Source organism: Lampetra planeri, chromosome 4 (genome assembly GCF_965212315.1).
Source record: "Lampetra planeri chromosome 4, kcLamPlan1.2.h2, whole genome shotgun sequence".
NCBI classification, from domain to species: domain Eukaryota; kingdom Metazoa; phylum Chordata; class Hyperoartia; order Petromyzontiformes; family Petromyzontidae; genus Lampetra; species Lampetra planeri.
In genome coordinates this window covers 8,422,910-8,444,412 of record NC_136110.1, presented here as the reverse complement: position 1 = coordinate 8,444,412, position 21,503 = coordinate 8,422,910, and the positions used below count along the sequence as shown (strand labels likewise).

At 44.4% G+C, this 21,503-nt stretch overlaps 1 protein-coding gene across 3 annotated transcripts in view; it reads left to right on the top strand.

Annotated features, from left to right (window-relative positions):
- Window positions 1-14,430, top strand: part of LOC144717664 (uncharacterized) — a 30,997-nt gene extending 16,567 nt beyond the window's left edge. Inside the window, exons 11-16 of one of the 3 annotated variants that reach the window (XM_078593201.1) lie at window positions 170-7,919; window positions 8,524-8,597; window positions 9,480-9,606; window positions 10,923-11,004; window positions 11,702-13,222; window positions 14,120-14,430. In XM_078593201.1, the coding sequence (XP_078449327.1) occupies window positions 170-7,919; window positions 8,524-8,597; window positions 9,480-9,606; window positions 10,923-11,004; window positions 11,702-13,222; window positions 14,120-14,282 (9,717 nt within the window). In that variant the 3' untranslated portion in view covers window positions 14,283-14,430. Of the gene's footprint in view, window positions 1-166; window positions 7,920-8,523; window positions 8,598-9,479; window positions 9,607-10,922; window positions 11,005-11,701; window positions 13,223-14,119 lie in introns of those variants that run through there. The other 2 variants (XM_078593200.1, XM_078593202.1) reach the window with 2 other exon arrangements.
- Window positions 14,431-21,503: the final 7,073 nt, after the last annotated feature.

Below are 21,503 nucleotides of genomic sequence, written 5' to 3'. Positions count from 1 at the left end.
ATCTGTCTACCGTCTGGCAGCATATGGCAGTATATCACCCTCATGAATAGTTGTATTCATCTTGGAACACAGATTACATGTTTGTATGCATTCCTTAATATCGATCTATACTACTCCCCTTACCCGAGATGCCATTAACAAACTGGGAAATGTGTTTTCTTGGTAGCAGAGGAGTGCTAAGAAGAGTCGGAATGAAGACTCTGACGGCAAGAAAGAGAGTCACAGTGAGCAGGTGAAGCACAAGGACAGGGACTTCAGGAAATCCCTCGATTTCAAGGACCGTAAGCGCTCCATCAGTGTGTCCTCTACAACCTCTCGCTCTCCATCCGTGGAAGATAAAGGAGATTTCCCTCAAAGGAGAACAGAGAAGTTGCACTCCAGAAGCAGGGAGAGGACTGCTGAGGACGGTTCCGGCAGGGAAGCTGGAAAAACGTCAAAAGACTCCGAAGGGTCGGCTAAACATGAAAAGATGCCCAGGAGGCCGAGTGAAAAAGAGCAGAAGTCTCTGAAGCCGACTAAGAAGGACGGTGAAGGCACTCAGAGGTCTGATGGTCGGGAGAAAAAGACTCCTAGTGGAAGCAAGTTAATGCCAAAGCTGAAATCTTCCGGAGATGGAAAGCCCTCGGTGTCCGATAAAGCGAAGAAATTGTCCAGGGGGGAGCATTCCCATGGCACAAACCGCCCTTCGCTGAAGACAAAAGACAAACAAAGCAGTTTCAGAGTCCTGGAGAAGAGTGGCGAGCCTGCTCCAATTAAAAGCAAAGATGGCAAGGCGGATGGTGGTCGGGGAAGTGAGAGGGAAGAGAAATCCGCTACAGTCAGCAGGAGGCCGTCGAGCAAAGGTGTCCCACCGAGCGTTTCTAGCACAAGGACGTCTTCACCAACGGTCGACAAGGCAGGTCGGGTAGAAAAGAAGAAGTATCACGGCACGCAGCGGGCATCCTCGAGCCCCTCTGATCAACAGCGCTCGGAGAACAGAGAGCGAAGCGCTGCGCACAAATCCAACACTTCTTCTGGCACCCGCAAAGGCTCTTCAAGTGGCCTGCCAAAACCACACAAAGGCCAAGCTTCAGCGCATACGGCGAAACCAACTGAGTCATCAAAGCCATCGTTGGCCGCCGCAGTGGAGGTGGACAAACGAGGTACTGCAAAATCCAAAGAGAATCTACCGACGAGTGATGGCACTGGTGCTGTGTCTGAAGTAGTAGCCAATGGCAGCAAGAGCAAAGGTAAAGCGCCTGTTGCTGCAGAGACCTCACCAGAGAGTGCCACTCTTACTTTGGTCATCAGCCCTGAAACGAATGTTGAACCAGAAAGAGTGTGTGCGCTGGAAGGCGGTGGAAAGCCGCATGCCCCAGATGACGCTATAAGCGCAGGGGATTCTGAGCATGCTGCACCAGAGGATGACTCCAACAAACTGGCGATCACCAGCGTGGCTAAAGAACAGTCGCGACGACCTGCAATGGCATCGCCGGCAATGGAAGCAGGCATTGGGCCCTGTGCAGATACGGACGCGGTGGAACTTGAGACCATGAAAGCACAGGAAGAGAGTTTGAACTCCATGGAGCCAAACACAAATGTCTCTCCTCTCAATGGGCCTCCAAAGCCCGACGAGCAAAATAAGGCTTTAAATGCAGATAGCACCACTGAGAAAACTGTTGCGACATTGCCTTCAACTGACCAGGCTCTGCAAATAATTGAGAGTGTAAATACAACAGCTTCCAGCACACCCACTGATGGAACTGCCGACAGTACAGCAGCAGCAGAGGCTGAACGTTCAATGGGTAAAATTGACGTCACTGCTTTAGATAACGCCAATGTTACCGCTACTGTAACAGATAGCGTTGAAATTATTGGCAGGATTGACAGCGCTCCTGATACCAGTGCAACAGGTGTTGCTTACATTGGTGGTGGTGGTGGAATGGAAACTGCCGATGTTGCTGATGGAGCAGATGCTGCTGATGTTGTGGGTGCAGTAGCTCATGCCAGTGTTACTTGTGCTGCAGGTGAATTGAATGTTGCCAATACAGCAGATGGTTATGTTGCATTTAGTGCAGCAGATGATGCCAGTGATGTAAAAAGTGCAGCAGCAAGTGTCAGTGTTTCACATACAGCAGATAGTGCTGTTACTGGCGAAGCAGATGGTATTGATGCTACCTGCTTAGCAGATACAACTGATGTTACTAGTGCTGTAGATGATGCCGATGCAACTAGTGCAGCAGATAGTGCTGGTGTAACTAGTGCCGATGAAATTGTCAGTGTTTCAAGCGCAGCAGCCAGTACTAATGCTGTTAGTGCAGCGATCAATGCTATTGCTTCCTATGCAGCAGATAATGCAGATATAACCTGTGCAGCAGATACTACTTTTGTATTGGCTGCAACAGCCGATGCTGATGCAACTTGTGTAACAGATACTGCTGTTCCTGGTACAGCAGATAGTGCTGATACCACTTGTGCAGGAGAAGCTGTCAGTGCTGGTGCACCCAGTGCAGCAGATCGGGCTGATGCGACTGGTGCAGCAGATAGTGTTACAGCGGAAGTGGTCAGTGTTTCAAATGTAGCAGACAGTGTTTATTTAACTGGTACAGCAGATCAGGCCAATGTAAATTGTGTAGAAGCTAGTATTGATGCAGCTTGTGCACATGATAGTGATGCAATGGACACTGTCAGTGCTTCAAATTCAGCAGACATTGCTGTATATGCGGCAGACAGTGCTGTTGTAACTACTGCAGAAGATCACACTGATGTAACTTCTGAAATTGATAGTGCCGAAGTAACTGGTACCGCTGATCCAACTGATGTCATTTGTGCAACACACAGTGTTGTTGCAACCGGTGATGTAACTGGTGTAGCAGACAGCAGTGATGTAACGGGTACAGCAGACAGTGGTGATGTAACTGGTACAGCAGACAGCGATGTTGCAACTGGTATAGCAACCAGCAATGTTGTAACCGGTGCAGCAAACATAAATGTTGTAACCTCTGTAGCAACCAGCGATGTTGTAACCTCTGCAGAAAACAGCAATGTTGTAACGGGTGCAGCAGACAGCAATGTTGTAACGGGTGCAGCAGACAGTGGTGATGTAACGGGTACAGCAGACAGCGATGATGTAACTGGTGCAGCAGAGAGTGGTGATGTAACGGGTGCAGCAGACAGTGGTGATGTAACGGGTACAGCAGACAGCGATGATGTAACTGGTGCAGCAGAGAGTGGTGATGTAACGGGTGCAGCAGACAGTGGTGATGTAACGGGTACAGCAGACAGCGATGATGTAACTGGTGCAGCAGAGAGTGGTGATGTAGCGGGTGCAGCAGACAGTGGTGATGTAACGGATGCAGCAGACAGTGATGATGTAACTGGTGCAGCAGAGAGTGGTGATGTAGCGGGTGCAGCAGACAGTGGTGATGTAACGGGTGCAGCAGACAGCGATGATGTAACTGGTGCAGCAGAGAGTGGTGATGTAACGGGTGCAGCAGACAGTGGTGATGTAACGGGTACAGCAGACAGTGGTGATGTAACTGGTGCAGCAGAGAGTGGTGATGTAACGGGTGCAGCAGACAGTGGTGATGTAACTGGTGCAGCAGACAGCAGTGATGTAACGGGTGCAGCAGAGAGTGGTGATGTAGCGGGTGCAGCAGACAGTGGTGATGTAACGGGTGCAGCAGACAGCAGTGATGTAACGGGTGCAGCAGACAGTGGTGATGTAACTGGTACAGCAGACAGTGGTGATTCAACTGGTACAGCAGACAGCGGTGATGTAACTGGTGCAGCAGACAGTGGTGATGTAACTGGTGCAGCAGACAGTGGTGATGTAACGGGTGCAGCAGACAGCGGTGATGTAACTGGTACAGCAGACAGCGGTGATGTAACTGGTGCAGCAGACAGTGGTGATGTAACTGGTACAGCAGACAGCGGTGATGTAACTTGTGCAGCAGACAGTGGTGATGTAACTGGTACAGCAGACAGCGGTGATGTAACGGGTGCAGCAGACAGCGGTGATGTAACTGGTGCAGCAGACAGTGGTGATGTAACTGGTATAGCAGACAGCGGTGATGTAACTGGTGCAGCAGACAGTGGTGATGTAACTGGTGCAGCAGATAGTGGTGATGTAACTGGTACAGCAGACAGCGGTGATGTAACTGGTGCAGCAGACAGTGGTGATGTAACTTGTGCAGCAGACAGTGGTGATGTAACGGGTACAGCAGACAGTGGTGATGTAACGGGTACAGCAGACAGTGGTGATGTAACGGGTACAGCAGACAGTGGTGATGTAACGGGTGCAGCAGACAGTGGTGATGTAACGGGTGCAGCAGACAGTGGTGATGTAACGGGTGCAGCAGACAGTGGTGATGTAACGGGTGCAGCAGACAGTGGTGATGTAACGGGTAGGGCAGACAGTGGTGATGTAACGGGTGCAGCAGACAGTGATGATGTAACTTGTGCAGCAGACAGTGGTGATGTAACGGGTGCAGCAGACAGTGATGATGTAACTGGTACAGCAGACAGTGGTGATGTAACTAGTGCAGCAGACAGTGGTGATGTAATGGGTGCAGCAGACAGTGATGATGTAACTGGTGCAGCAGACAGTGGTGATGTAATGGGTACAGCAGACAGTGGTGATGCAACTTGTGAAGCAGACAGCGATGATGTAATGGGTGCAGCAGACAGAGATGTTGCAATTGGTATAGCAACCAGCAATGTTATAACCGGTGCAGAAAACATAAATGTTGTAACCTTTGTAGCAACCAGCAATGTTGTAACTAGTGCAGCAGGAAGCGATGTTGTAACTGGTGTAGCAAACAGCGATGTTGTAACCTCTGCAGAAAATAGCGATGTTGTAACTGCTGTAGCAAACAACAATGTTGTAACTAGTGCAGCAGGAAGCGATGTTGTAACTGGTGTAGCAAACAGCGATGCTGTAACTGCTGTAGCAAACAGCGATGTTGTAACTAGTGCAGCAAACAGCGATGTTGTAACTGCTGTAGCAAACAGCGATGTTGTAACTGCTGTAGCAAACAGCAATGTTGTAACTAGTGCAGCAGGAAGCGATGTTGTAACTAGTGCAGCAAACAGCGATGTTGTAACTGCTGTAGCAAACAGCGATGTTGTAACTAGTGCAGCAAACAGCGATGTTGTAACTAGTGCAGCAAACAGCGATGTTGTAACTGCTGTAGCAAACAGCGATGTTGCAACCTGTGCAGCAAACAGCGATGTTGTAACTGGTGGCACAAACGACAATGTTGTAACTTGTGCAGCAAACAGCGATGTTGTAACTGCTGTAGCAAACAGCGATGTTGTAACTGTTGTAGCAAACAGCGATGTTGTAACTGGTGTAGCAGGAAGCGATGTTGTAACTTGTGCAGCAAACAGTGATGTTGTAACTGCTGTAGCAAACAGCGATGTTGTAACTGTTGTAGCAAACAGCGATGTTATAACTTGTGCAGCAAACAGTGATGTTGTAACTGGTGGCACAAACGACAATGTTGTAACTTGTGCAGCAAACAGCGATGTTGTAACTGCTGTAGCAAACAGCGATGTTGTAACTGTTGTAGCAAACAGCGATGTTATAACTTGTGCAGCAAACAGTGATGTTGTAACTGGTGGCACAAACGACAATGTTGTAACTTGTGCAGCAAACAGCGTTGTTGTAACTGCTGTAGCAAACAGCGATGTTATAACTTGTGCAGCGAACAGCGATGTTGTAACTGGTGGCACAAACGACAATGTTGTAACTAGTGCAGCAAACAGCGTTGTTGTAACTGGTGTAGCAGGAAGCGATGTTGTAACTGGTGCAGCAAACAGAAATGTTGTAACTTGTGCAGCAAACAGCGATTTTGTAACTGGTGCAGCAAACAGCGATGTTGTAACTGGTGCAGCAAACAGCGATGTTGTAACTATTGCAGCAAACAGCGATGTTGTAACTGGTGCAGCAAACAGCGATGTTGTAACTGGTGCAGCAAACAGCGATGTTGTAACTGGTGCAGCAAACAGCGATGTTGTAACTGGTGCAGCAAACAGCGATGTTGTAACTGGTGCAGCAAACAGCGATGTTGTAACTTGTGCAGCAAACAGCGATGTTGTAACTGGTGCAGCAAACAGCGATGTTGTAACTTGTGCAGCAAACAGCGATGTTGTAACTGGTGCAGCAAACAGCGATGTTGTAACTATTGCAGCAAACAGCGATGTTGTAACTATTGCAGCAGGAAGCGATGTTCTAACTGGTGGAGCAAACGACAATGTTGTAACCTGTGCAGTAAAAAGTGAAGTTGCAACTGGTGCAACAGACAATGATGTAACAGTGGCAGCAGACAGAGATGTAACCTGTACAGAAAACACCAATGTTTTAACTCGTGCAGGAGACAACGGTGTAACCTGTGCAATGGACAATGGTGATGTTGCTGGTAAAGCAGACATCGCTGTTGCAGCTGGTGCAGTAGAAAGTGATGTAACTGATGCAGCAGACATCAATATTGCAGCTTGTGCAGCAGACAGCAATGTTGAACCTGGTGCAGTAGAAAGAGATGTAACTTGTGCAGAAAACAAGGATGCAACTGGTACAGTGGACATCGAATTTGCAACGTATGCAGCTGACAGCGATATTGCAGCGGGTGCAGCAGACAGCAATGTTGAAGCTGGTGCAGCAGACAGTGTTGTAACTTGTGCAGAAGACAGCGATATTGCAACTGGCGCAGCTGAAGGCATTGTTGAAACTAGTGCAGCAGCCAGTGATGTTGTAACCTGTGCAGCAGAGAGTGATGTTGTAACTAGTGAAGCAGACAACGTAATTGTAACTGGTGCAGCGGATATCAATATTGTAGCTGGTGCAGCAGACAGTGATGAATCTTGTGCAGAAAACAAAGATGTAAACGGTGCAGCAAACAGCGATATTGCAATTCACGCAGCAGCCAGCGATGTTGAAACTTGTGCAGCTGACAGCATTGTTGAAACTGGTGCAGCAGCCAGCGATGTAACTTGTGCAGCTGGCAGCGGTGATGTAACTGGTGCAACAGATACAAATGTTGAAACTTGTGCAGCAGGCAGTGATGTAACTAGTGCAGCAGATATAAATGTTGAAACTAGTGCAGCAGACAGAGCTCGTATAACAAGTGCAGGAGACAACGGTAATGTCACTGGTGCAACAGACAGAGGAGATATAACGTGTGCACCAAACAGTGATGTAACTGGTGCAGCAAACAGTAATGTAACGTGTGCAGCAGACAGTGATGTAGCGTGTGCAGCAGACAGAGACGTTGGAACTGGTGCAGCAAACAGCGTAACTGGTGCGACTATTAGTGATGTTGAAACTGGTGCAGCTAACACCGATGTTGAAACTCCCGCAGCAGAAATAGTTGTTTCAAGTGCAGCAGATAGTAATGTTGAGACTGGTGCACAAGACAGTGATGTTGGGATTCGTGCAGCAGACGGTGCAGATTTCGTCGGCTCAATGAATAACACAACCCATGTCACCACAGCAGCTTGTGTTCCCACTGAAAGCCTTCCAAGCAGCAGCCCTGTCAATGAAACGAATGGAAAGAGGTTGGAAACCCCAGAAACACTTGCTACATCAACAACTCAAGGCATTGGCATTTCAAGCCCCAAAGACCAAGCCTCAACTCCAGCCGTAACTCAAAGCCCTGTGGCACTCACAGAATCCTGCACACCCACTCTGGGCTCTGAGGCCCCATCACAAGGCGAAAATGAAAAGAAAAATGAAAAGTCCCTTGTTGAGACTGAAGGCAGAATTGAGCAGGTGGAGGCTGCTGTTGAGGCTGCTGTGGAGGCTGTACACATTGACTCCGCAGAAGCTAAAGCTGAAGGACTAAAAGATGCTGATCAAGTGGAAAGTCGCTTCAGAGACGGCATGCTGCCGTCACATGATGATGGCAGCCACAAGGAAGCCGAGGGGTTGGACGTCAAAGGTAACTTTGGCAGGAAAATAAAGTTTGGAGTTCTGCACCTTAAAGTTAAGATTGGTTTCTAATTGTTTGACCAACAAGTACTTGAAATATTTGTCAGTCAAGTTTGGTTCTTGAATTATTGTTTTTTTGTCTTGTCAACAAACGCTTTAAATGATTGTGGAGTGATTTATTTGACCCTTTGTTAAATGTGTAGCTTCTGACAAATTAAAGCTGCAGTTGTAATGCTGCTGATGCCAGAAATCCCAAGGAAAATACCGTACCATAACAGAGCATATGCAAGCTCGCAGCCGGGAAATGAATATTGTGTTGTGTGAAGGCGCTTATGCAGTTGGAAATTAAGCAATTTATTTTGAACAAATATAACATACGGAAATTACTTGGCCAATTTCGGCAATAGCTTCCAATTTCAATGCATTGTGTTTCAAGTTAAGTGAAATTGCAGTCGCATAATTACCCATAAAATTTCCAATTTTCACACATTCACTCTGCATATTTCTCCAAACGTTCAAGTGATTTCCATAAAGTCATATATTTAATGTGTACACAATTCAGTGGTATATTGTAAAGCTGTTGCTGTGCCTAACGGGGTATGTTGTGTTTGCAGACCAAACTGGGGCAGATATATTGGAAGCAATTTCCAGCCCCACATCCAGCTCCGAAAGTGAAAGAGATACAAAGGTGAGTGTCAAGGTTAAGATTACAAAAATATAGCTTACACATGTCTACATTGTTTAATATTATCTTAACATATTTACATGTTCTTGTCTGCTTGAAATGCTGAACATTTGCAATGTGATTGCCCCATTGAGGGTTATGATACTATCCTAACGGTATGTTTACGTTCATATATAACTGCATATATATAGTTTGTATGCAGTTATGCTCTTGGCATTTATTCATCTTCTGAAGGCGTTCTTCTCTGTACATGTGTTACTGTTGGGTCAGATGTGGTGAAAATCTAGTTAATCTTTAATTTAGGAACTGTAATTTAAGTTGCTAAACTCCTAGCTTTCTTGTACATACATACATGATTGTTGCTCAAAGATTTAAGAAGCAAACAAAAGAATGTAATTATCTGATAACCTTTCAGTGGTCCTCTCGTTCCACTGAGAACACACACGTCAGTCAATATTAGTCATTGCTTTAGGAGAGGACGCTTATACACAGGCACATGTAAAGCATGTAAAGCCCTTGTGTCATGGAAGAAAACTGTGGGTTTTCCCCTAGCTGTTTGGCTTGTAATATTTCACCACGCTGGTCAGTACAGATTGGTAAACCTGGGCCCATGGACATTGGAGCATAGTAAAATACAATGGATTTTCCTGCACTGCCCTCTGCTCACAAAGTCGCCCCGCAGGAGCCTACGAAATCTGATGCGTGGTGGTCACTATTCCATGGACTAATCCAAGCTCAAACCTGCTTAGCTTCCGAGCTCTAAGACGATCGGGTGCATTATGCGTGATGTAGTCATAGGCCCACACACAGAGCCGCCATGTGTTTACGTGCATGCACACTTGGGTACAGGAGCTGAGTTACGTACCTGCCTCTCTGTTTGGTCAGGCGGTGAAGCCGCTGGAAGATGGGAGCGAAGGTGCGGCAAGCGAGAAGAGCGCAAAAAAGAGAGGCGCGCGCAAGCGAGACAGCTCCCCCACCCCTCCGCCCGGCAAGAGGCGGAGAGTACAGTCAGGTCCGATCTGCAGCCTCCGTATCTTGCGTTTCACACCATTGTTTCGTTTCACACCAGTGGGCAGCTTAGAGAGAGACTACCTCTCATCGCAGGCATTGAGCATTTCCACCACTGGCTGAGGGATACCAGTGGAGATGAGCCTCATTCTTGTTCGTATCATAGATTTTTTGTTTTGTTTTGTTATGCTGTAAACCGGGTAACTTCAGCTACATATTCTTTGTTCTTTCGGTAAAGTCACGTAGAAGGGAAACAATAAAATAATAAAAATATATAACAATCAAATTCTCACGACGTTTCGATTGCAACACAAGCAATCATCATTTTCTTGCTGTGGTTTTCACACCTGATGATGATTGCTTGTGTTACAAACGAAACGTCGTGAGAATTTGATTTTTTATATTTTTATTCTTTTATTGTTTCCCTTCTACGTGACTTTACCGAAAGAACCAAGAATATGAATCCCTGCAGTCACGAAAGCTTTACATAAAAATTCAGCTACATACATATCTCACAAGCTGAATCCAGGCTCTATTTTTCCTCCTGCTTATCGGGATGTTTATAGTATGTAACAGATGGCAAAGTGAGTCAGACGAACAAGGTTGTGAGTTGAAATCCTCTTTAGAGGTTATTGTTAGCGCTTGTGTCCAAAATGTGTGTGATGTGGTAGGAAGAGTAAACTGCTCCCTGCATAATACATTGGTGATTTCTACTTCAAGCTCGGCAACACAAATGAGCACCAGCAAATGCTTTTTTCTTATTTTTTTGTGACAAAAACATCACAACCCTCCAGCCTTCATTCTCAGTCAGCGCTCTCTTTAACAGTTCCTAGGGCAAGGACTAAAATGGGGAAACAATAATGTTCCTATCATGCTCCTTGGTTCTGGAATAAATTACAAACGATTTTAAAACTGGAGAAAGGAGGGTATCAATGTTGTCTGATTTCAAAGCTCTGATAGAAGAAATGTCATTGACCATTGTAATTGTTTTTAATGTTTTGTATTGTACTATTTAGTATTGCGTGTGTGGTGATTTATTTTTGCTGACTTCTTGGCAGGTCCTCCTCGCAAAAGAGGTTTTTAACCTCAAGGTTTTTTTTTGTTATACCTGCTTAAAAAAGGTGAAATAAAAATAAAATGTATGTCGTTAGTTTGAGCGGTCTGAAGCCAGTGGCAGTTGTCCATATGTTGTGTATGCACATCTCTTCGAGTTGTTTTAATGATATATAATAATACATGGCATATTCAATTCATCTATGGAATGTTGTTTGGTATACCTCGAGTCGAGGTAACGCTTCTGTTTCATTTTTTTCCTAACAGACAAATCGGAGGCTGAGAGTAAAGAAACCACAGATTCTTCTGAAGCAGAAAATTCCTCAAATTCCGAAGAGAAAATGCAGCGGTATGTGTGTTACACATGTCTATTGTTCATATCAGTGTGGAAAATTGCTCTGTAGAATTGTGTAGTCGTGACAGTAATTTCCACAACCATCAATCTTCTATGCTACATTTACTATTGAATTTCTCACCCAGTTTTCTAAACATAAATAAAACATTCCAATGACACCCATAATAGAGAGTAGCAGACCATAAAAAAAAATATATATATACAGGTGCCACATGACTCGGAGAGCTAATACCATCTCCGAGCACCGAGTCAGCACCGCTGAGAAGCCCAAGTTCAAATCTCGGTTCTCAAGCGTAGTGAATTGATGGTCTTAGCTCACTCACCAATGACAAATCCTCAAAGCTACCCTTGATGGATTCAAACCCATAATATTGCATTTGGTTTTTCACTTAAAAATAATTGTTTCATTGGCATGGGACAAACACTCTTTGCCAGCCATTAGAAAAGTATCCTTGGGGTTGGTTAATGGGCCCATTGAAGTGACATCATTTTCTAGGGCAGTTCTCCGACACGTGGTGGTGTACTGCTTGCTGTGAGGGTTCTGCGTGTATTTTTTTCTCCCATTTATATTCCAAGTGTGCCATTGCGTCAGGCCAAAAGCCACAACTGGAATATTATTGAGTCAAAAAGCATTCTTTTTTAGTATTTGTATTTTCGTCATGCTAATGGCTACTCGACGTTGGATTTTCAGACCCAGCACACGCCGCAGCACGCGGCACGAGAAGCAGGAGAAGGGCAAGGAGCCCCCGCTGGCCCACCGAACACGGCGGAAACAAGCAAAGTCCTCGACTGAGTCTGACTCCGGCCGTCAGACAAGGCGGGCGTCCGGCCATCTGGCTGCCGAGGCCGCGCGCCAAATACGGAAAAAGAGGGGTGGCCCAGTGTCTCCGAACCGCGAGGACAAGCGGACGCGGCAGGGAAAGGTTCAAGCAGTGCAGTCAAAACCACGTGGACGCCAGGCAAAACAAGTGGCCAAAGAGATGGCGTCGCCGCAACATGACGCTCGACAGAAAGCCAGACAAACTCGCGCGTCTGCCGGTCTCCAGCCCTCGGAGTGCGAATCTCCGTCGGCCGACACTACAAAGCAGAGCAAGAGAGGACGCAAATCGTCGGGCTTTAAAAGCCCGGAGCTGCCCCGGCGGACGCAGCAGATGCAGTCGGCAGTTTCTGCTGCAGAAGCTTCGGCAGAGGAAGCACCGTCCTCAAAAGGGCCTGCAGATCCTGAGCCCGAGTTGTCTTCCCAGAAAAAAGAGAGCGAAACGGGGGAGCCGGAAAATAGCTTGGCCGTGCCTGGCGAGCCTGTAAGCGACACTGATCACAAAGGGGAGACGGCTGCTGACGTGTCTGGAATTTCTAAAACGACTGTCGATGATTCTTCCACCTTACGGTCCCTGGAGTGTTTGCAGCCATGCCCTGAATCTTCATTGGAGGCTTCAAATGAAACAAATTACTCTTCTGTGGAAAAACAAGGCTGTGAAGAGATTCCCAGTGTAAAGGAGGGGTTACTTCAAAGTGATGGCAAACAGCAAGCACACGATTCCGAGTCCCAACCAGAAGCTGAATCTCCCGCAGCACATGAACCCCAAGTGGTAACATTAGTTGATACAACAAGGCCTGATGAGCCTTGTGATTCTGCAAGTGCAGAGGAAAGCAGGCAGGAAAATGAGCAACAGCCTCCTCAAATGGAAGAAATGGATACTGCTCAACAGAAATCCAGTTTAGATAAAAATGAGCCACATTTACAAAAGCCAGCCACACAGGAAGCAGAAAAAGGGGTGGAAAATCTCGAAGCGAAATTTGAAAAGCAACTAGAGGCTGAGAGTCTGGCTGCAAATTCGGATCTTGAGCAGCCAGAAAGCGAACATGAAGCGGACTCGAAAACGTCTGACGGCGCAGAGGAGAAGAAGTCATCGGGCAGCAAAGGCGCTCCGCCACAGCGCATGCAGCTCAGGAGGCTGTCGTCGGCTAAACAGGCGAAGGACGGTGCCGACGCCTCCCCGCAGAGCCGGCAGACTCGTGCCACGGCAAGCGTGGCGTCTGAGGCGGCGCAGCCAGCGCGGCAGGCCAGGCTGTCGGCTGCGCCAGCGGCCGCGGCGGAGGTCAAGGCTCTTGGCCGACAAACCCGCTCGGCGGCAGTCAACGCCGGTGACGTCGCTCAGCAGCAGCAAGCGAAAGCGACGCGGTCATTGCAAGCCACTTCCGGCAATGACAAGTAAGGCCTGGCTTGGGCAAATTAGATCGTTGTTGTGTGTCGTGGTCTGTGTGTCTGCCTGGCTTGGCTTTTTAAAGCAAACATCGATATTTATCCTCAATATTTGTTTTATATTCAGTTGGCTGGCTAGCACTGTGGTTAAAGCGCATTCAAATCACATTCTGTGATAGACTCCACCTCCTTCATCCCTGAGAGTACCACATGGTCAGCTGAGAAACTCGCATGGAAGTTGTCAAGTTAAAATCCCATTCTGTTATCAAACTCATTCCTTCATCTGTACGAAGTTGGTAGAATTATAATCACTTTGTGGAAGTCCGTTGTTTTCCTATGGATTGACTTGCTTTTGCCATGGAATTAGATGAGCAACCACTCCATGTTTATTGGAGTATGGGAATACTTCGTTTTTTTATTGTTTATCAAATTAAAAGTCACTAATCCAAAATTGCTCATTCAGCAGAGTACTCCTTGGGAAGTTTTGGTCAATTTAATCTTTTTGAAGGGAAGACTGGGAAATTTCACTCACTTAGCAACCTTTGTTATTTACGTGTTGCCGTAAATCAGTTGTAAGTAGTTTACATTTTTGTATTGGGTGCAATTGTGAATAACAGCCATATCAGATGTACTAATGTACGTCTCATCGGCCATTACCATTGGTTCACTAGGTGTGTGAAGTTAGGAGATGTCCACGTGTGCTCGGCATTTGAAGGCCTGAAGACCAGTATCGGTGATTTCGCCGTCAATTTGTTCAGGGAGGCGGCTCCGTTCCTTCCTTTCAGTAACTTACTTTAGCCTAATCTTGCACATGTCTTTCACGTTGTTCACAAGGCATGCTGACTTTGAGCTCTGCCACCCCTGCCTCTCCCATGTTGTTCCTGTCTGCCCCCCCCCCACCACCAGACCCGTGTCGTCGGGAGGAGCTGGAAGAGGCCGCAGGCAGCCCACGGCCCCGGCACCCGAGACGCGGGGCAGCAGCAAGCGGGCGGCGCCGCCACAGTCACCAGAGCCCACGCGCAGGAAGGCCCGTGGTGCCGAGCCTCCGGCCAAGAGAGGCCGCAGATAACCACCGAGCAGCAGATGCACGCCAGCAGTGTTCGTTTTGTGTCACGACATTACCGCCGGAAATATTTTTCGCTAATTTGCATTTTCTATTTTATTTATCAGTGATGACTATACGAGTGGATGAAAATCGTCAGTCATGACGATGGATGCGACTACCCAACAAGGGCTAAAGCGTGACTGACAATGACGAGACGAAATTAACTAGTCTGAATGAATACGGAGATTAAGGTAATGTGGTTATTAGAGACGAGAGTGCACTGAGAAAAGACCAACAATTGTAATTCGTATAAATGAGTTCACTGATTGACTGACAATAATCGGAGGGGAGAATTTCACTCTCCCACGCCAGCATTTAATAACTCGTGGTGGACGACATTTTAACTGCAAAAGTCGACGACGCTAATTATTACTTCAATTAAATCTTCAGACCAACATTCTACACCTTGTTGACTAGATAAAGTCTCCCACTAAAATTAAAGATGCTGACTGAACGCTGTACGCCACCAGTAACCTTCACGCTGCGACACGACCTCATTAGCATTCACAAACCACGCGCGCCCCATCATCGTCAGGCAACAGCGGCAGCAGCCCGTGTTATGTGGTTGATGCATGGGCATGCCACGATTCACCGATTTAAATAGATTATTACGCTTAAGATACGTGAATCGAATCGCGAATGTAAAAATGTATGATTTGTAAATAGTTGTATGTTATTGGTGTTTGTGCAGCAGCTAGGTTTTACATGCATTGCACTGGTAAGACATAAAATTGCTTGAAACTAATCTGGACAATGAAATCGTGACAGCTTGTTGAATTTCCATCGGAGTGAATCGGTACATGCTTATATCCATGGTAGTGCTGTTCCAGGTTGATCATCCTTAATTCGATATTAATCTTCAGAATGATCAACGCTCATGTTAGGCAATTGTTATTGTTGACTAGCTGCCGGCAGATTAGTTGATAAATGGTCCAATGAAGGAATTAACTTAGCAAGTTTATTATTCTATGCCAACATTCAACTCTCAAAAGGGCTCTCTATCCATACAGAAACAGCCTATGGGTACATTCTTTCCTTATACTTGCCCTCTAGAAAAGTGCCTCCTTTAAAAAACATTTGCCTATATTCATCACACTAGATTCGAAGCTTTCGCGACTGCAGGAAATTACTCTGGTTCTTTCGGTAAAGTCGCGTAGAAAATAAAATCAACGTGGCTTTACCGAAAGAACCAAAGATTATATTCATCACCACAATTGATTTCCCGATAGCTGCACAAGTTATATTTGAAGACGGCTCTCATTGACGAGTGATCGCTGTAACGCTTAAACAACAATCAATTCCTGTGCAGATTTCTACACCATCACACTCCTGAGTACAAAAGATACATTTCTAATGAAAGAGTTATTAGTATAACTCCTTGACAGTTCAAAAATACATGTGTTTTTTATTTTCATACTTGTTTTGAGTCACTTGTCAATAAATTATTACATTAATTCTTACTTTTTAAAAAGCATGTAAGCATGTAAATCACTTGTGCTTATTATAACAATACGTAAATCTATTCAAAGTTCTTTCATCGGCATTTAAAGCCATAAGCTAAGGGTTACAATTATCATTTCATACGATGGAAGCCACCTTGTCCAAAGGATAACTACTTAACTTCCCAATGAGTGGTAATCATATGATTGTGCCCAACTTCGCAGCACTCTTTTAAATTTCAGTCATTTCATGTAGTTTCATGTCCACTCGCCATGGTAACTAATGAGCAAGTCTAAATTGGTCAATTATAAGACGTTTAAGGAACACATTTGTGAAGAAAAGTAATTGGGTTTGGGCAGCACATCGCACGAGGGGTTGATAGCCGGTGGTAGTGCTGAAAGTACGTCCACCTCGGAGATGGAGCAATGAATCGGCTCTTTATCAGATGGATGTTCCATCTCGAGACCACGAGGGATTGTGATGGCTTGGGGAGGCTTCCATGCAGCAGTGGATAGATAATGATTGATGGTCGCTGATAGGGTGATGTGATCTCCAAATGAGAATTGAACTCCCAGCCCTTCAATTGTGTCACTTTGTCTTTTGAAATGTATTACAAAATAAAACATTGTGAGATATCCACCTCTTCCTACATGAATTAGGGAAACGTAGCATGTATTTGTATATTTGGGATTGGTATTCAAGCTACAAATATGTTTTGCTGAAGGTGCTGTTAATACTTGCCTGTAAGAGTGAATATATTTACCAAATAGATGCATATTCGTGTGGACATTTGTTATTGGGACCACCGCTTTGGCTGGGCACGGATAAAGTATTCAATATTAAGTTTAGATAAAAATGCATTGCACATCAGCCATACCAGTCATTGAGGTATCAGGACATATCCTACACACTGCTTTCACATTCTCATCTCTGGTGCAACACTGATGTACCACGCCTGTTATTGCCCTCTCATCCAGATTGTTTGAACATTTCATTGGTGCATATGGTGGCACTGTTTATGGTATTTGTTGGACAAAAACATCTTAACTGCGTTGTTGCGAACAGTAATAACACTGTTCTGCATGCACTGACATCAGATGAAAGTGCCTCGTGCAGGATTAACAATGCCCTTTCATGAGAGTGGATTTCGGTGGAGTGTTAAAAAGCTAAGCATATGGTATATTCTGTAAAAAAAAAACTTGAGTATTGTCACCAATTAGCAAAGCGTTTTGCAGTCATAAATGTAATTCCACCTTTGTAAGGTCAAAAATTACTATGATATTCTTGCTGGCGACTTTAATAAAGAGAGACATTTTAAGGTTTAAACATTTTGAGTCGCCTCTGCAAGTATGAAGTCTGCTTATATAAACGGCTGCATTGTGTCAAAGGCGTATAAAATATTTTGTAATTAAAATGTAAACGCTGAATCTCGTGCTATTTAAGCATTCACACTCGGTATTGCTGTTAGATGAACTTAATTATTTGGCTGGTACAGGTTTGTTTATATTTGTAAAAGAATTCAGATGTTTGTGAATACATTAATTCCATTTTTATTACCACTTAAATATTTGAAAACATTGTCATTTCTTGATAAAATAATTAAGCGTGTATAAGCGTTATGCAATAAACTTTGCAGATGTTTGTGCCATTTATAATTAACTTGTATATTTGCTTTCTTGGTTGTCGCTCAGATTAATGTGCTTTGGCTGAATGTAAGCAATCCATATGCGTTCAGGTAGCTCACATTAACTACCTGGGAGTTCGGTTTTTTTCTTTTCAGATTTTACTCGTGTTCCACAATGCTGTAAATAATACGCATTGGCGTTGGAGCTTTTGTGTGCGTTTTTTTTACTTTGTTGGTGCAAATGAGCGAAGCATCTACGTGAATTGTAGTGTAAAATAAAAGCAGAATACTAAAGGTACTTGTGTTTTTCAACCCTGCCGTGTGCGAGAGTTTTTTCATGAATCATTTATTTACAAAAGTTGTGGTTACTGACACTGCTAAATGCCATGCTGTTGCACTGCAGTTATTCTTAATGACATTTACCAATAGGTGGCGCCTATTCCGAAGTTTGTATCATACATATCAACATTAACCAGCTCTCATCAGATTTCCCCCAACAGAATACGTTTATAGCATTAATTTTTGTGTTTAGTTTCACTTTTATAAAACAGCTGATCACACATACAATGAATTGCAATATAAATAGCTGGTCACAGTAATTCACTTTTGTTGTAACTACATTGGTGCACAATACAGTAATAGACAACATGGTTTAGGGTTGTGGTTGTATGCGAGTGAAATGTGTCTTTAATTATCGTTTATACAATGCATTGCCCAATACATTTACACATTTGTAGTGAGTTCAACTGAGTCGCAGACGTACTCTTTGAAGGCAACACGTTTATTAACACCAACACACGGGGTAACTGCCCCTTTACAGAATAACAACCTATGGTGGTGACCACCAGGCTATCTACACTAATTATACTTATACCGTAACTAGCTACAACGGGCCAGACCACAGTTTTGATCCATATCCACGTGTTGGAGACTGTAGGACGTAGACGAAGGTTCAGGATGAACAACAACGCCGGTCCCTCTGGGGAACCCGGCTTATATACTCTGCGGCGTGGCTGGCTCCGCCCCTGGCCACGCCCACCTTGCAGAACCCTCGAGCAGGATCTCTATCCGGACCACGTGACCACCCCTAGCCCCCACCAGGGGCCCTTTGTAGACTTAACCGGTCACGTGTCTGGTCAACCGGAGTGCCATGACCTTTAGTAACCCCGTTCCTATGGACGGCACTTCCACACCCTATCCTTCTTTGGTTCTTTTCGGTTAAGTCACGTCTAAAAATAAAATAATAAATTAAAATAACATATTACGACGTTTCGATTGCAACACAAGCAATCATCATCAGGTATAAAAGAAAGAGCAACAAAAATCTAACTAGAAAACCATAGACAGACATACAAGCAGACAGACATCACAACGGCACACAGAGAGAGGACACAAATCGGCACAAAGAGAGGGGTCGTTTCTGTGACGGTCCCTTAAATATAGAGAGGGGCGGGGACGGAGATAGGGAGGGGGCAGAGAGAATTAGCATATCAATGAGTGTACGGCAACGTACTGCTGTTGCAAGTAAGATGACAATGTGGAACGGGCACGCAAAATTGAAAACGGGCATGCAAAATTGAAAATTAGGAGACAGGCACACGAAAATTAAATAACCTAGCAAAATATCGAAATGTGATGTAATACAACACAGAGAGTCGGTTAACACACAATTAACGCATAGCCTGGTTGATTACGTGTTTCAAAATTTGCTAAGTTAGAATTTTAAGTGTGAAAATTCCAAAGAGAGGACACAGGCAGAGAGAACAAATAGCCAGAAAGAAAAAGGATAAGCTTAAAACTTCCCCGTAGAAGTGGTTCAATCTTAATTTAGGAGCTTTCGTGACTGCAGGAATTATTCTTTGGTTCTTTTCGGTTAAGTCACGTCTAAAAATAAAATAATAAATTAAAATAACATATTACGACGTTTCGATTGCAACACAAGCAATCATCATCAGGTATAAAAGAAAGAGCAACAAAAATCTAACTAGAAAACCATAGACAGACATACAAGCAGACAGACATCACAACGGCACACAGAGAGAGGACACAAATCGGCACAAAGAGAGGGGTCGTTTCTGTGACGGTCCCTTAAATATAGAGAGGGGCGGGGACGGAGATAGGGAGGGGGCAGAGAGAATTAGCATATCAATGAGTGTACGGCAACGTACTGCTGTTGCAAGTAAGATGACAATGTGGAACGGGCACGCAAAATTGAAAACGGGCATGCAAAATTGAAAATTATGAGACAGGCACACGAAAATTAAATAACCTAGCAAAATATCGAAATGTGATGTAATACAACACAGAGAGTCGGTTAACACACAATTAACGCATAGCCTGGTTGATTACGTGTTTCAAAATTTGCTAAGTTTTCGTGTGCCTGTCTCCTAATTTTCAATTTTGCATGCCGTTTTCAATTTTGCGTGCCCGTTCCACATTGTCATCTTACTTGCAACAGCAGTACGTTGCCGTACACTCATTGATATGCTAATTCTCTCTGCCCCCTCCCTATCTCCGTCCCCGCCCCTCTATATTTAAGGGACCGTCACAGAAACGACCCCTCTCTTTGTGCCGATTTGTGTCCTCTCTCTGTGTGCCGTTGTGATGTCTGTCTGCTTGTATGTCTGTCTATGGTTTTCTAGTTAGATTTTTGTTGCTCTTTCTTTTATACCTGATGATGATTGCTTGTGTTGCAATCGAAACGTCGTAATATGTTATTTTAATTTATTATTTTATTTTTAGACGTGACTTAACCGAAAAGAACCAAAGAATAATTCCTGCAGTCACTAAAGCTCCTAAATTAAGATTGAACCACTTCTACGGGGAAGTTTTAAGCTTATCCTTTTTCTTTCTGGCTATTTGTTCTCTCTGCCTGTGTCCTCTCTTTGGAATTTTCACACTTAAAATTCTAACTTAGCAAATTTTGAAACACGTAATCAACCAGGCTATGCGTTAATTGTGTGTTAACCGACTCTCTGTGTTGTATTACATCACATTTCGATATTTTGCTAGGTTATTTAATTTTCGTGTGCCTGTCTTCTAATTTTCAATTTTGCATGCCCGTTTTCAATTTTGCGTGCCCGTTCCACATTGTCATCTTACTTGCAACAGCAGTACGTTGCCGTACACTCATTGATATGCTAATTCTCTCTGCCCCCTCCCTATCTCCGTCCCCGCCCCTCTCTATATTTAAGGGACCGTCACAGAAACGACCCCTCTCTTTGTGCCGATTTGTGTCCTCTCTCTGTGTGCCGTTGTGATGTCTGTCTGCTTGTATGTCTGTCTATGGTTTTCTAGTTAGATTTTTGTTGCTCTTTCTTTTATACCTGATGATGATTGCTTGTGTTGCAATCGAAACGTCGTAATATGTTATTTTAATTTATTATTTCATTTTTAGACGTGACTTAACCGAAAAGAACCAAAGAATAATTCCTGCAGTCACGAAAGCTCCTAAATTAAGATTGAACCACTTCTACGGGGAAGTTTTAAGCTTATCCTTTTTCTTTCTGGCTATTTGTTCTCTCTGCCTGTGTCCTCTCTTTGGAATTTTCACACTTAAAATTCTAACTTAGCAAATTTTGAAACACGTAATCAACCAGGCTATGCGTTAATTGTGTGTTAACCGACTCTCTGTGTTGTATTACATCACATTTCGATATTTTGCTAGGTTATTTAATTTTCGTGTGCCTGTCTCCTAATTTTCAATTTTGCATGCCCGTTTTCAATTTTGCGTGCCCGTTCCACATTGTCATCTTACTTGCAACAGCAGTACGTTGCCGTACACTCATTGATATGCTAATTCTCTCTGCCCCCTCCCTATCTCCGTCCCCGCCCCTCTCTATATTTAAGGGACCGTCACAGAAACGACCCCTCTCTTTGTGCCGATTTGTGTCCTCTCTCTGTGTGCCGTTGTGATGTCTGTCTGCTTGTATGTCTGTCTATGGTTTTCTAGTTAGATTTTTGTTGCTCTTTCTTTTATACCTGATGATGATTGCTTGTGTTGCAATCGAAACGTCGTAATATGTTATTTTAATTTATTATTTTATTTTTAGACGTGACTTAACCGAAAAGAACCAAAGAATAATTCCTGCAGTCACGAAAGCTCCTAAATTAAGATTGAA